The sequence below is a fragment of the Aotus nancymaae genome, unplaced genomic scaffold, assembly GCF_030222135.1.
Source record: "Aotus nancymaae isolate 86718 unplaced genomic scaffold, 86718_ANA_hifiasm-v0.15.2.pri h1tg000029l, whole genome shotgun sequence".
Lineage (NCBI taxonomy): Eukaryota > Metazoa > Chordata > Mammalia > Primates > Aotidae > Aotus > Aotus nancymaae.
Window position 1 is genome coordinate 6,103,082 of NW_026988442.1, and position 16,332 is coordinate 6,119,413.

At 42.2% G+C, this 16,332-nt stretch overlaps 1 protein-coding gene and 1 non-coding gene across 5 annotated transcripts in view; both read right to left on the reverse strand.

Moving 5' to 3' along the window:
* Positions 1-16,332, reverse strand: part of CHGB (chromogranin B) — a 128,967-nt gene that overhangs the window by 24,552 nt on the left and 88,083 nt on the right. For 2 of the 4 annotated variants that reach the window (XM_064382249.1, XM_064382250.1), the window contains one exon: positions 11,573-11,628. In XM_064382249.1, the coding sequence (XP_064238319.1) occupies positions 11,573-11,628 (56 nt within the window). The other 2 variants (XM_012455403.3, XM_012455404.3) reach the window with 2 other exon arrangements.
* LOC135277165 (U1 spliceosomal RNA) lies at positions 9,512-9,672 on the reverse strand. The gene has a single exon (XR_010344758.1). It is a non-coding gene; the product is annotated as a U1 spliceosomal RNA (small nuclear RNA).

Here is a 16,332-nt window from a genome sequence, read left to right on the forward strand (position 1 = left end):
CTCTGAAAAAAAGTATATTCAAATCTTTTTCTCCTTTTAAAATTGAGTTATTTGGCTTTTTATTGCTAATTGTATATCTTCTGTATATGTCTCTAATCTGATATGCAATTTGCAAATATTTTCTCCCAGTTTCTGGTTGTCTTTTCAATTTTTTGGTGGTGTACTTTGAAGCACAAAAGTTTTAAATTTTGATGACCTCTAATTTATCTACTTTTTCTTTGGTTGCTTTTGCTGTAGGTATCATATCTAGGAAATCATTGCTTAGTCTAAGGCTCAAGATTTTCTCCTATGTTTTCTTCTAAGAGTTTTATACTTGGAGGTCTTATGTTTATGCCTATGATCCATTTTGAGTTCATTTTGTATGTGATGTAAGGTAGGGATCCAACTTCATTCTTTTGCATATGGATATCCAGATGAGTCACATTGTTGTTGAAAAGAAATGCAAACACACAAATTCTGTCTCCCTTGACTTGTTTTGGCACAATTGTGCCAATTGTACATAAATATATATTTTTATTTTTGTACTCCAAATCTATTCTATGGACCTATATGTCTATTCTTATGCCAGTACCACACAATCTTAATTACAATAACTTTGTAGTAAGTTTTAAAATCAAGAAGTGTGAGTCATTCAACTTTGTTCTTTTTTTTTTCAAGATTGCTTTGGCTATTCTGGGTGCCTTGAATCTCCATAAAAAGTTTAGAATCAGTTTGCCTATTACTGAAAAAAAAAGCTAGCTGGAATTTTAGTAGTGATTGCATTGGATCTGTAGATCAGTTTGGGGAATACTGCCATCTAAACAATCAATATTAAGTCATATGATTCATGAATATCAGATGCCTTTTCATTTATTTAGGTATCATCTGATTTGACAATCTTTTGTAGTTTTCAGTGTAGAAGTCTTACACCTCCTTTGTTAAATTTAAGTGTTTTTTGATGTTTTGTAAATGAAGTTGTTTTCTTAATTTCCTTTCATTGCTAGTATACAGAAATGCAATTGACTTTTGTGTATTCTTCTTGTATCTTGCAATCTTTCTGAACTAGAACTTGTTTATTAGTTCTGATAGTTGTGTGTGTGTGTGTGTCTGTGTGTGTGTGTTTGCATTTCTTAGGATTTTCCATATACACAATTGTGTCATATAGGTATATTTTTACTTCTTTCTTTCCAACCTGGACACCTTTCATTTATTTTTCTTGTCTAATTAGCCTACCTAGTGCTTCCAGTAAAATGCTTAATAAAAATGGCAAGAGCGGATATTTTTCTCTTATTTTTGTTTTGTTCCTGATCTCAGGGGGGAAAGCTTTCAGTCTTTTACCATTAAGTGTGATGGTAGCCATGGGCTTTTTATAGAAGTCCTTTGTCAGATCAAGAAAATTCCCTTAGATTTCTAGTTTGTTGACTTTTTTTTTTTAATCATGAACGACTGTTAGATTTTGTCAAATGCTTTTTCAGTATCTATGAGATGATCATGTGGTAGTTTTTTCCTTTTGTTCTCTTAGTAAGGTATATTACACTGATAGATTTTTAAATGGTGAATGAGCTCTGCATACCTGGGATAAATCCCCCTTGTTAATGGCATCTAATCCCTTTTATATATTGTTGGCTTCAGTTTGCTAGCACTTTAAGATTTTTGCATGTATATCAAAAGGTACATTGGCTTTGTCTAGTTTTGGTGTTAGGTTACCACTAGCCTGAAAGGGTTAGGAAGTGTTCCCCCTCCTCTCTACTTCTTCTTCTTCTTCTTTTTTTTTTTTTTGAAAGAGTTTTGAAAAGGATTTGTCTTAATTTTACTTTAAATGTTTGATAGAATTCACCCATGAAGCTATCTTTTCTTTGGGGAAAGTTTTAAAATTACTAATTGAATATTCTTTACTTGGTATAGATCTGTTTAGATCTTCTATTTCTTTTCTTCCTTTTTTTTGAGACAGGGTCTCATTCTGTTGCCCAGGCTGGAGTACAGTGCTGCAATTATGGCTCACTGCAGCCTCAACTTCCTGGCCTCAAGTGATTCTCTCACCTCAACCCCCCAAGTAGCTGGGACCACAGGAGTGTGCCACCATGCCTGGTGAATTTTTTTTTTTTTTAGAGACAGGGTTTTGCTTCTTGTCCAGGCTGGTCTCAAACTTTTGAGCTCAAGCTATCTGCCCGCTTTAGCCTCCCAAAGTGCTGATATTACAGGCATGAGCCACCATGCACAGCCTAGGTTTTCTATTTCTTCCTGAGTCCAGTTAAGCAGTTTGTGTATCTCTATGAATTTCTCCATTTCATCTATGTTGTCTTATTTGTTGGCATACAATTGCTCATAATATTGCCCTGTAGTCATCTTGCTTGACCTCTTGGTAGCCTATGACACAGCTGATCATTCTCTCCACCTTGAAATCCTTTTGTTACTTCGTTTCTGAGACATCTCACTCACCTGTTTTTCTGAGCTCTTCATCTCAAGTTCTTTTGTTGGCTCCTCATTTCCCCAATCTCTAAACATCAGAGTGTCCCAAGCCTCAACACTGGACTTCTTCTCTATCTATTATTCCTCCTTGGTGCTGTCATCCAATCTCTTGATTGTTAAGTATCATCATTAATTAGGGTTACATCTTCAAGATTTATAACTCCGATTCCAATTGCTCTTCTGAATTCTGGCTCCAATATGCACTTGCCTACCTAACATCTATACTTAGATGTTGCATATCCACTTCTGACCTCACCTGTCCAACACTAAACTCTTGATATTCCCATGTGAATGTGCTGTTCCTTTAGACTTCCTCATCCCAGTAAATGATGTCTCCATAATTTCAGATGCTCAGCCACAAACACTGGAGTCATTCTTAACTCTTCCGTCCTCTCATATCCAATAGCTAATCTTTTTAAAAATCCTGTAGACTCAACCTTTAAAATATGTCCAGATTCTGGCCACCGATTTCCACCTCCATTGACTACCACCACTGCCACAAGTCATCATCAATCCTCACCTACACAATAAATGGCCTCCTTACTGGTATCCCTACTTCTGTCCTTATGGCTTTACAATCCAGTCTCCATATAACATCGAAACAGAGTACCTTAAGGTCTTTAGTCAAGTCATGTTCCTTCTCTACTGAAAATGCCCTCAACAGCTCTTGTGTCACTCATGAGACAGAGTCCTTAGAGTGACTACCAGCCCTATACAATTTGGCTCTCAATATGTCTCTCACTTCTCCTGCTTTCCTCCTCATGCACTCTTCTTCAGCAACACTGGCCTCTGTGCTGTTCCTTAGACATGGCAAGCATTCCTCTGCCTCAGGTCCTTTGCACTTACTGTGCCCTCATACAGGGCTAGAGATTCCCATGCTCCCTCCCTCCCTCATTCAGGGAGTTGCTTCAATGCCACCTTTCAGTGTGGCCTTCTAAGATTTTCTCCCTCTTCCTTTGCCAGCATGCTCTATCCTTTTTTCTGTTCCATTGTTTTCCAAAGCACTTATCACCACCAGTAAAACACCATGTATGTTTTACTTGTTTGTTTCCTATCTCTCCCACTAGAGTCTAAGCTCCATGAGGGCAGGAGTTTTCGGCTGTTTCATTCTTTACTCTATTCCAAGCACCGAGAACAGTACCTGGCTCATAGAGGCTGCTATGATGGTTCTCATATCTGGTTGTGCTTCGTTCATTCATTCAACAATATGCATGAGCATACTGCATGTGCATGAATGAATGATGCACAACCAGGTAGGGAAACCATTATTAGGAGGGCATTGAAACAGCATGAGGGTGAGTGGTCTACTCTTGGGACCAAAATTATAACACTGTATGATTTGGGAAAGGTGTACTGAATTCCTACTATGTGCATGGCCCTGTGGAAGACAAAACAAGATATTGACTAGAGCCTCATCCTTTTGATCAATTCAGTTTGACAATCAAGCTCCTGCAGAGGGTCTGACATTGTGCAAGCTTTTGGGATTCAGGGACAATTAGGACACACAGTAACTGCCCTCACTGCGCCTGCCAAGAATTCAAAGAAGCAAATACATAATTATAATACAGGATTATGAGTGCTTCTTTGGAGGAAAATACAAAATTGGGCCAATAAAGATTTCAGAAGTTGGCATATGGGTCCTAAAGCCTTCCACTGGAGGTGATTTTGAGCTGGCCCATAACTAAATATATGTCAGAGAAGCTTATTACTTCATAGGATAATGAGTAACATTAAAGACAAAACAGTAGTTACAAGGCAGTGTGCTGCTCATCTTTGAGTTGGCTCATACCAGCTTGAGAGAGCTGATTGCTAAATTTTCAGAAATTTCAAGAGTTGATTAACATCATGTTGGTAGCTTGAACTTGGCCATGGTGGGAGAATACAGCACAGAAGCCGGTTGCATATATATCTGGGTTTCCCTCCCCACACCTACCCAAGGGAGCTGTTCACTAAACATTTACCAGCACACCCCTGGGCACAGGACAGATGTGTTTCCATGGTTTATACCACGGGATGGTCATAGCGGCTGTCAGTTAGGGACAATACACTTAGGTGATGGAATCTGAGCTGGGCCTTCCTGGTGGGCAAGACTTGGGACGTGCCAAAGCGAAGGTACTGGGTGGAATAGCAGCCCCCCAAAATTCGTGTTAATCTGCACCCTCCAGAATGTGACCTTATGTAGAGAGAGATTTGGATACAGAGACAGAAGAAACCAAAAGGAGAATGTCACTTGAAAAGGGACACGGGGAGAGATGTAGCTATTAGGTTGGTGCAAAACCAATTGCCATTACTTTTAATGGCAACAACTGGTTTTGCACCAACGTAATACAAGCCAAGGAATGCAGAGGATTGCTGTCAACCATCTGAAGCTGGAAAAAAGCAAGGAAGGATGCTTCCCTGTAGGATTCAGAGGGAACACAGTTCTGCTGACACCTTGATATTGATTTCATACTTCTAGCTTCAGAACTGTGAGAGAGTAAGTTTTAAGCCTCCAAGTTTGTGGTGCTTTGTTACTGCAGCCCGAGGAAATGGACACGGAATTGCATGGATAAGGAAAAAGAGGTGGGGATGTAGAAGGGATGCCCAAGGGATGGGGAAGAATAAGGCCGTTGACAGTACGGAGGGCTCTTTAAGCCTCCTTCTTTCCTGTGATGTACTTCTTGCATTTTAAACATCATTTCAGTGAATCCTTAAAATACTCCTATGAGGCAGAATTCATTATTCTCATTTCGAAGATAAAAATGGCACAATTAAGATAAATTTTAGCAGGCTGGGCACAGAGGCTCAAGCCAGTAATCCCAGCACTTTGGGAGGTTGAGACGGGTAGATCACCTTAGGTCAGGAATTTGAGACCAGCTGGCCAACATGGTGGAACCCTGTCGCTACTAAAAATACAAAAAATTAGCCAGGTGTGGTGGCAGGCACCTGTAATCCCAGCTACTCGGGAGGCTGAGGCAGGAGAATCGCTTGAACCCGGGAGGTGGAGGTTGCAGTGAGCCGAGATCGCACCATTGCACTGCAGTCTAAGCAACAAGAGCAAAACTCCATCTCAATAACAAAAAAAAAAAAAAAAAAAGAAGAAGTTAAGCAATTTGCTCAAGGTAACACAGCTATGCATGACAGAATTCAGATTTGAAACAGACTTGTTGGCTTTGAATGCTCACATTCTTTCCTCTGTGACACTCTGCCTGGCCGATGTTCTCTCTCAGGTGGGCAAGAACCATCTCAACAATCCCAAGTGATGGAGATGGTAATGAGATATTAAAATCTTCAATATCTACATCAAGGAAGAAGGGCATTGAGATTTTAGGGCCCCAGTAGAGTTCTGTATCTTTTGCATTGGAAAGATCGCCTCAACCTGTTAGAAGGATTCAGAAGTCATTAAAGATTAACACTTCAAGTAATCACAGACATGCTAAAAAAAAAATCTAAAGGGGAACTGAGACCCTTTGTATTGGAGGAAAACCACCATCATGTTAAGAAGAGAGAGAGCGGCTGATATATATGTTGATTAAAATCTTTTCCCCCCAAATGGTGCCTTTTATGTGGCATCGCAGTCAAACATCACGGTTAAGGGAATAAAGATCTAGCTACTAGGACAGCAGGTCACAATGAGACAATAGTGTTCACATTTGTACACATAAGACAAACTTCCACTGTGAAAATGTTTCCAACAGAGTTAAAAGGGAAGAATCACATCAAGCAACTATGGTTATATTGCGCTGCATTTAGGATATATTTAATGGATAAAAAGTCAGTGACTAGCCAGGCACAGTGGTGCATGCTTATCTATAGTCCCAGCTACTCAGGAAGCTGAGGCAGAATGATGGCCTAGCCCAGGAGTTCAAGGCTGCAGTGCAGTGAGCTATGATCTCATTTAACTGTTAGGATTGCATTTGAATTTGTATATGGATAAGGGTAATCAACCAATTATGTAATATAAGGTAACTTTGCTAATATAGGTGCACTAGTTAAGTGGGAAGAGAATGTAATTATAATTTTCTGAATCCTTCACCTTACCTTGTTTACAAATACATAGCCTACATATGGGATATGATTTTTCTCATCTGATTACTAAATTTATTAAAAGTCTAACATTAAAAATGATGGTATTTTACCTGTTTGGGTTTTTTTCCTTTTAATTATGGTGGTTAGAATGTTTTACTCTTTTATTCTAATTCTTTGGGGTCTGAAGTTGGCTTAGCAACAAGAATTGGCTTCCATTAGGCCCATACCTCACTGGAGTGTTCAACACAGAAAACAAAACCAGTAGCCTGAGGGCCAAGCTTGGCCAGCACTTAAGTGAGTTATGTTTGGCTTGTACTGGTTGCTTGTTTTAAACATTTGAATTCAAATGGCTTTAGGTGAGGTTTGACTGCCCTGTTTCTCCACTGCTTTATGGTCTCACATCCAGCCCAGTGCCCATAGTTTGTCATCTAGGTGGCCCTTGAAAGAATTTGCTTCTGCAATCCTCGAAGGGAATGCTTTGTTAGACAATTTTTTTCCCACACTTGCAAAAATATTTCCATTCTTTTGATTATGCTTCTAATTCCTACAGAAGGCATATTAGTTATTCATACCTCAGGGTGAAAACAGGTTAGTCAGATTGCTTTTCTCTTCAAGTCAAAAGTTCAGCCGGGAGAACCTGGAGTTTTTCTGGTAGAGAGCATATATCCTTAAAGCTTAAATGGTGAAGGGAAAAGGGTAAGCAAAGCTTAAATGGTGGAGGGAAAGGGTAAGCTGAGCGGGACCAGGTAGAAGGGAACTTTGGGTGGTCACAGCACCACGCCAGGGAAGAGGGAGTCCCCACTGGTGACCTGATGAGTAGTATGGCCATGAGAAAACTCAGCATTTCATGGACAATATATACACTCTTCCACATCCCAAATTATGAGACATATCAGTTGAAGAAATAGAAAAATGGAAAAAACTTCTCAGCATTTTGTGGACAATTTATACACTCTTCCACATCCCAAATTCTGAGACATATCAGTTGAAAAAAATGGAAAAATGGAAAAAAAGTATTGCAATTCTGTGAGAATTAAAGCTTAGCAATTAGCAGAGGCCCCAGTGGTGTGAGGGATTCATCGAGGGATCCACTGAAGGCAAGATCAGCTGACACAGCTGTTGAAGGTTGAGGTCAACATTGCTGAGAGCAAGGCGAGGAGCACCTGAGAGAAGGTGCCGTGGGTTGATCAGTCTGCCTTGCTTGGAACTGATACCGTGTTACAAGTGTGTGTTCCTGGACCTGTCTGCTGCTAATTGGGAGGCATTCTTGCAAATAAAATACATATTAAGAACTTCACACTTTTTAGGTCAAGTGCGGTGGCTCACACCCATAATCTAAGCACTTTGGGAGGCTGAAGCAGGTGGATCACTTGAGGCCAGGAGTTTGAGATCAGCCTGGCCAGCATGATGAAATCCCGTCTCTACTAAAAGTATCAAAATTAGCTGGGGATGATGGCAGGCACCTGTAGTCCCAGCCATTTAGGAGGCTGAGGCAGGAGAATCACTTGAACCTGGGAGGCAGAGGTTGCAGTGAGCTGAGATTGTGCTACTGCACTCCAGCCTGGGTGACAGAATGAGACTCCATCTCAAAAAACAAAAAAAGAGAAAGTTTTAAAAATAAAATTAAAAAAAAGAACTTTACACTTTTTGTAGCATAGTTTGCAGACCCTAAGAGTGATGTTCCAAGAAGTAACAACTTTTGGAAGCAAAACAGTCTATAAATTGGTAATTTTGAATTGTGATTTCTATGTAACATTGTTAATTTTGCTGGGCTAGATTTGAATGTTAGATTATTCAAAAACTACTTAGTAATGTTTGCTAGCCTTTGACAAAGTTTGGATATTTGCTATAGGTTATAGTTCTTTGTAAATACTACTAGACAGAAGATTTCCTATTTTTAAAAAAAATGATAAATCTAGTCATGCACGGTGTCTCACACCTGCCTGTAATCTCAGCACTTTGGGAGGGTAAGGCAGGAGGATTATTGGGAGTCAGGAGTTCGAGACCAGCCTGGCCAACATGGTGAAACCCTGTCTTTATGAAAAATACAAAAATTAGGTGGGCATGGCAGGGGGTTTCCTGTAATCCTAGCTATTCAGGAGGTTGAAGCATGAGAATCGCTTGATCCTGGGAGGCAGAGGTTGCAACTGGGTGATAGCGCAAGACTCAGTCTCAAAACAAACAAACAATGTTAAATTCATAATAATGAGTAAATAACTTCTGAAGTCTCATTTCCAAGTTCTAAGTATTAATATTTATTGAGCATTTGAAAACACTACGAAGAATGAGGCTATAAAAAGGTGAGTGAGTAAGAGTCTGTTTTCAAATTTTGCCTTGGGCCAATCTTGTTCCTGGAGGAAAAATAACAGCCTCCAGGAGGCATGGGTTTCTACCAGGAAGCAAAGTTATTGAGTACATGTCACAGCCTAAAGAAGTCACAGGGATTTGCTCTTGTTTGTCTGTTTCCTGTGTTCTCAGGTTCATCTAGAAACATCACTTTACTTCTGTCTTGGCTGACGATTCAGCTCATGTACCCAAGGAAGCTTAAATGAATGTGGCAACCTGAGCTGCTGTTTTGGACATGGAATCAGATGTCTTTTACTCTTCTGAGGTCCAAAGAGCCCAGGGTGAAATAACAGGATCTGTGGCTTCCCATGTGTCAACTGCATGGTTTCCAGCGTGGACCAGTTCCAGTGGAACAAGATGTGATCAACCATCTCAGGTTCTCCAAGTGCAGTGATCCCTCTTTTGAGAAGAAACTATTCTTTATCATCATTGAGATGAATTGTGAAACAAGGGTGTCTGCATCTGATGCCCTGTGATCCTGGGACGCTGGCAAGCAAAGACAGGGTGTGAATGAAATTTATCAGGCACATGTATAACTTCTCACTTCAACCCAAATCAAAATGGAAGCCTCCTTGGTTGCTCATCAAAGCCCAGTATTGAGGTGTTGGCAAGTAAGGACAAAGTCGGAAAAGAGCTCATGCCTCTTATACTTTAGGGAGTGTAATAGACAATTATTGGCCTCTGTTCTACTCCCTTTAAAGAAAAAACCATGGGATAATGAGAATACAGTTCCTACTGCCACAAATTATGCAGTTGCGTTTCCCACATTTGAGGAAATCACAGGGTCAGCACATCTGGAATGCAATGAGTAGACCTCACCCTGGGAAAACCACCGTCATGATCGTGGCATCTCACCTACCAGGTAAGGATCTGTTCCACTCACGTTTTTATGTGTGTGACCAGGGGAGGGGAAAATTGAAATTAAATTTTCCTTTTAGTCTAAAAGAACCACTCATTTTGATGTAACAAACATGAGTTGATTGTTATATCATGTATATAATTAGATATAGATGTGCATGCAAAATTTCGATCCGGTAGATGTGGATGATATAGATGGAATGGGTGAAGTTGATGTAGTTGACGTAGCTATTGTAGGTCCTGTAGATGTAGCCATCGATCACATAGATGCCAATGTAGAGTGGACAGTGTAAATATATACACATATGTAGACAGAGTACATGCAAATATGGATGCAGGCGTGCGTGGCACAGCTGTAAACATGGATGCAGGCGTGCATGGCACAGCTGTAAACATGGATGCAGGCGTGCGTGGCACAGCTGTAAACATGGATGCAGGTGTGCGTGGCACAGCTGTAAACATGGATGCAGGCGTGCGTGGCACAGCTGTAAACATGGATGCAGGCGTGCGTGGCACAGCTGTAAACATGGATGCAGGTGTGCGTGGCACAGCTGTAAATATGGATGCAGGTGTGCGTGGCATAGCTGTAAACATGGATGCAGATGAGGTTAGTGATGTAGATTAGGGTTTCTCAACCTCAGCACCATTGATAATTTAGGCTGGATAGATCTTTGTTTGTCAAGGACTATCCTGTGCATTGCAGGATTTAGCAGCATCCCTGGCCTAGGTGCCAAGGGCATTTCTTCTCCCAATCCTGAGTTGTAACAATGAGAAGTCTTTCTGGATGTTGCCAAATGTCCCTGGTGTGTAAAGTTGCCCCAGTTGAGAACCACTGGTACAGACAGCGTAGATACAAATGTTGATGTAATGCCAGCATAGGTATAGGTGATGCAGATAGTAAAGATAAAAATGTAGCTGTAGATGATAAAGCTGTGAACACAGAGGTAGGTGGAGTATGTGTAAATAGAGAGGCAAATGATGTTATAAGATACAGCCTATAGATAAATGATATAGCTGTAAACATAGATGTAGATAAAGGTAGATGTTATAAACCTTATGATCAGGGCAGAAAAATATAGGTGGTGATAATGCAGATGGCATTTGTTTGACCCTTCTTTTGTTTTGTTTTGAGATGGAGTCTCACTCTGTCACCCAGGCTGGAGTGCAATGGCGTGATCTCGGCTCACTGCGACCTCTGCCTCCCAGGTTCAAGCGATTCCCCTGCCTCAGACTCCTGAGTAGCTGGGATTACAGGTGTGTGCCACCACGCCCGGCTAATTTTTGTATTTTCATTAGAGATGGGGTTTCACCATGTTGGCCAGGCTGGCCTGGCATGAGCCACTGCACCATGCCTGCCCCCTCTTTTGGAAACACTTGCAGACTGTGGGTAAGCAGCATCCTGTTAGGAATAGTTTAAGTATGGTGTTGCCTGGAGACCGAGGAGCTGCCCAGGTGACCCATTAAGGTCCTTTTTGATAAAACCATCTGATCCTGAGATATCACAATTTCTATTAAAGGCTGATAGGATGAAAAAGAAAAAAAATGGATGAGGAAAACCAGCAAGACATGAGACTCAGACATATCTCTTCATTAATATAAGATCACATGGCAAACCTCAGATGGTCTTTCAATTCCTTTAATAAATCTTAGTAGGATGTTCATACACCAGACAAAACTAAGCAAGTGTTTCTGCTTTCACCAACATCCCAGCCTCTGACGGACATCCCCAAGTTGCCAACTCATAGCTGGCTGACCCACAGTTTAAGCAAATTCTATCCATAGTCCTGAAGGAACCTGACCTCTGTCCCCAGAGAAAAGAAACGTTCTATTCTCCCAAGATCATGGTTCGCTACCAATTCCAGACTCAATACATTTAGCAAACTGTAAACCTCTCCAAACCATTTTTCAGTACCTGCTGAAAGTGCATTGGCTGTGAACTGCGGCATTTCCAAATATCCAGGACATTTGCTGAACGGAAGGAAATGAGAGTCAGTCAATCAGTCAGCATTGATTCGGTTATTCCAGGGCTGTGGACGGGGTCTGTGGGCTGCTGGTGAGTTACCTGGCAGAGCTGAAAGAAGATTAAACTGGAGTGACTCTGTAACATGGTTGGAGAGTTATTGGATAGTAAATAGTGAAATAAGCAATCTGTACCAATTAGAAATCTGGTTTTGTGGGTGGTGAAGAATGTGCACCTCCTGATTGATTCTGGGAAGATTATGCTGGGCTTTGGATGAGTGATGACCAGAAAGTTTGTCCACAAGTCTGGAGGATGAGACTGGTCACAGAACAGCAGATGCTGTGGGCGCCCTGCCCGTGCCCCCTCGGGCCTTAGCATTTTGTGCACAGCACCTGACTTCCAACTGCCAGTATCTGCCTAAAGAAGGCAAAGGCCTGAGGGCTTTGTTTGGTGGCTCTGCCCATTCATACAGCAAGCTGAAAGTGCTGGGAAATTAGTCCCCTCCCAGTTTCAGCCTTCAACCAAAGATGGATGGGGACTGCTGTTGAAATACCCCAGTTGCCTCACTCCTTGTGCAGGATGACTCTGAGGCTTACATTCTACCCTGGCTCCAGTAGGCTTAAATTCCAGGTGCCCACAGTGGTAACTTGCTTGAAAATGTACCTTTTGCTGCTGCTTTCCCTCTCCTTCTCAGCTCCTTGCGTTCCCACTCAAATCAACTACATGCACTTGAATTTGTGCCTCAGAGTCTATTTCTGGGGGGAACCGAAGACACACAGGCCATGGATAGATTCTCTGAAGGTCCTTCTGGCTCCTTATTTTCTATCTTGTAATCCATTAAGCCAATCAGAAAGCAGAGAAGGCAGGATCTGCCAGACATTCTTACCTCAGAAAATTCAAGGGCATCTTTTCCTGGCAACAAAGAAACTCTGTGCCTTTGGGAACAGCTGCCACAGTGTCAGCTCTGGCCTCATGTTACTTAACCACACACATCAACACCTCCCCTTATGGAAGTTGAAAGGCATCAGAAATACACTGAAATAACAATGGCAGAATCCTGGCTGTCATCTCAACACATCTTTCATGTTCCAGTTCATCTCTGTCCCAGTCTGATATGTGGCAGCATGACATACTTTTAAGTGCAAGTCTAACCACTAATGGAACCCTTGGAGAAGAAGTTTCAATGCCCCTGGAAGCTAATGGGCTCACACTAAGCATCTGAGCACAAGTCAAGTGGACAGATTGATCTTCAGTTTTCCCCCAGAAATTGGACCAGGAGGCAATCAGTGAACCAGCAAGACAGAAGAAACTGTTTCCCCTTCAGTGAGGTTAAAGCCTTTGCAAACTCAGCACTTAGAACAGTGTTTTTTGGGGGGTGTAACCCATTTTAGGAGTGATAGGAAATGCCTCCATATTTTGTAGAAATAAAGTAACTGCCGGGCACAGTGGCTCATGCCTGTAATCCTAGAATTTTGGGAGGCTGAGGTAGGAGAATTGCTTGGGCCCAGGAGTTTGAGACCAGCCAGAGCAACATAGCAAGAGCTCGTCTCTACAAGAAATTAAAAAATAAAAAACTAGCCAAGCATGATGGCTCATGACTGTAGTCCAAGCTACTTGGGAGGCTGAGGCTGGAGGATCACTTGAGCCCAGGAGGTCAGAGTCTACAGTGAGCCATGACCATGCCACTGCACTCCAGCCCGGGTGACAGAGTGAGACCCTGTCTTAAGAAAAACAAAAAACAAAAAACTGTTGGTGATGTCTGTATGCTCACAGAAGTCTAAGTGGGGAGGTGAAATAGTCATTTGTGATTGTGGGGGTTACATCCCAATGCCCTTCCCTCTGTGACATGGTCATGAAGGCAGGCAGGACTTCCTTCCTACTACAGGAAGAGCCGAGCCAGATGCCCTTTCCCTGGTCCCTGGCCACTAGAGGACAGTCACATTATCCAGCCTCAGCAAATCAAATGCTCCCACCCAGAACTTTTAATTTAGACTCAGGGACAGTTTAGAATTTCAAGCTGCAGTGGCATCTGGCTCCTGTGCTCGGTTGTGTTGATGTCCAACTGCCAGAGTGGAAGCAGAGCCTCAGTTAGGGACATCCTACCCAGACTGTCCCTGAAGCATGGCCTAGGCTGTGTCCTTGCTGCCCAGCCTCCCTCAGCGTCTGCCTGATTTCAAAACTTGGTTACCCATCCTGTCAGTTATCCTTCTATTAAAGTCAGCCAGAATCCTCTTTTGAGAACTCTGAATGGCACAGAAATTGATATCCCATATACACAGAGCTTCCTCTGGAGGTCAGAGACCTGGGCTCTTGTCCAGGAGGCATCTAGATAGCTGTGGGGGCCTTTGTCTCCAACGCTTCAGGGGGCTTAACTGCTTACTTGCCGAGATGATTTTCCTGTTCTATGATTTGTCTATGATTCTTCCTGAAGCGCCGGCCAGTGAAAACCCAAAGCTACCTGAGCTTCTGTATTCTTGGTGGTGAGGGGTATGGAAAAAGATGTCATCGTGTTGCAGCCACAGATGGATCTAGTTCAAATTGAATCACTTGAGTATCCCAAGCCATATTAAGTGCCCCACTTTCCCCCTATGCCCACCCTATGTCTGCAGAGGTCCCCAAAGAAATGAATGTACCTGGCAAACACTGCTTTGGCACATCAAGGGCAAGAACATCCATGGTTCATTTAGTAACATTCACAGATATCTGCTCTATGAATGGGCCCACTGGAGACAAAGAGACTCAGAGGTGATAAGACAGTGAGAGTGACTGCCACTTTTTTAATACACAGTAATCTAAATAGTTCTGGAGCCCTGACAAAAAGTCTAAGAAGTAGAAATATGCCTCTAATAGGCATAGATCATGGGTATTTTTAGGGGGAGAAAGTAATTTGTTTTTAAGCCACAGTCACATTATAGCAAATGCATGGAAAAACTGCTTGAAACATTATGGGTCAGAAAACCTTTTATAGTTAATGGTAAACCAATCTATTTGGAGAGTGGCTTAAAAACAGCTTTTAAAGGAGAGAGAGACTGCAATAGTTTGGCTTAAAAGGTATGTTGGCCGGGCACAGTGGCTCACGCCTGTAATCCCAGCACTTTGGGAGACTGAGGCAGGCGAATCATGAGGTCAGGAGTTCGAGACCAGCCTGGCCAACATGTTGAAACCCTGTCTCTACTAAAAATACAAAAATTAGTCATGTGTGGTGGTGCGCGCCTGTAGTCCCAGCTAGTTGGGAGGCTGAGGCAGAAGAATCGCTTTGCTTGAACCTGGGAGGCAGAGGTTGCAGTGAGCCAAGACTGCGCCAGTGCACTTCAGCCTGAGCAACAGAACGAGACTCCATTTCGAAAAAAAAAAAAAAAAAAAAAGATATGTCAACCAAATGCAATGGTAAGTCCTTGTTTGAGCCTGATTCAAACAAACCAACTGTAAGAAGGCATTTTTGAGAAAATCGAACATGGACTAAATATTAGATGTTCAGGAATTATTGATTATTTTTTTGGGAGTATTATATACTGGTTATACTGTTTTTTTTTTTTTTTTTTAAGTACATGGCTGGGCACCATGGCTCAAGCCTGTAATCCCAGCACTTTGGGAGGCTGAAGCGGGTGGATTGCTTGAGTTCATGAGTTCAAGACCAGCCTGGGAAATGTGGTGAAACCCCTTCTCCACCAAAACTACAAAAAATTACCTGGGTATGGTGGTGCAGACCTACTGACTCAGCTACTTGGGCAGCTGAGGTGGGAGAATCTCTTGAGTCTAGGAGGCAGAGGCTGCCGTGAGCCAAGATCACACCATTGCACTCCAGTCTAGGTGACGGAGTGACCAAAAAAAAAAAGTACTTATCCATTAGAGATACATGCTGAAGCTGGGTGCGGTGGCTCACACCTGTAATCCCAGCCCTTTGAAAGGCCGAGGCGGGTGGATCACTTGAGGTCAGGAGTTCGAGACCAACCTGACCAATATTGGTGAAACCCTATCTCTTCTAAAATTACAAAAATTAACCAGGCGTTGTAACGTCTGCCTATAGTTCCAGCTACTCAGGAGGCTGAGGCAGGAGAATCACTTGAACCCAGGAGCCAGAGGTTGCAGTCAGTCGAGATTGTGCCAGTGCACTCCAGCCTGGGTGACAGAGTGAGACTCTGTCTCAAAAAAAAAAAAAAAAAAAAGAGAGACATGCTGAATTTGCAGGTGCAATAAAATAATGCCTTAGATTTGATTTTAAAACACTCAAGCACAATACTACTCAAAGTCTGAGGATTGGGGCCAGTTTGCAAATTGTGTGCTCTTGGTCTGTCATAAGTGTAGAAATTGACAACAAGTATTTAGAAATGGCTATAGTATTTTGACATTGCCATGGCATCCAAGTAGTGATTGGTGGACTCTAATGAGAATAGAACTTAGTTTGGGTGTTGTCCAGCCTGCACGGTGAGTTATGTGTGGCTTGGGCATGAGCTGTGTGCTGGTATTGGTCCATAGCAGATTGTAAATCTAACAAAAGAGCCCTTGGCTTGAGGACCAGTGCCTTGGCACACGTGCATGCACGTGTGCACACACACACACACACACAAGTGTGAGACTTAGAGATGACCTACGAAGAAATATAGGTGGGAACTGATGAAAAAGAATGGCAGAAAGCTGATGGCTGTTAAGGCAGGTGATCAGTCCATGGAGTTCATAATACAATTCTCTACTTTTGTGCATATTTGAAAATC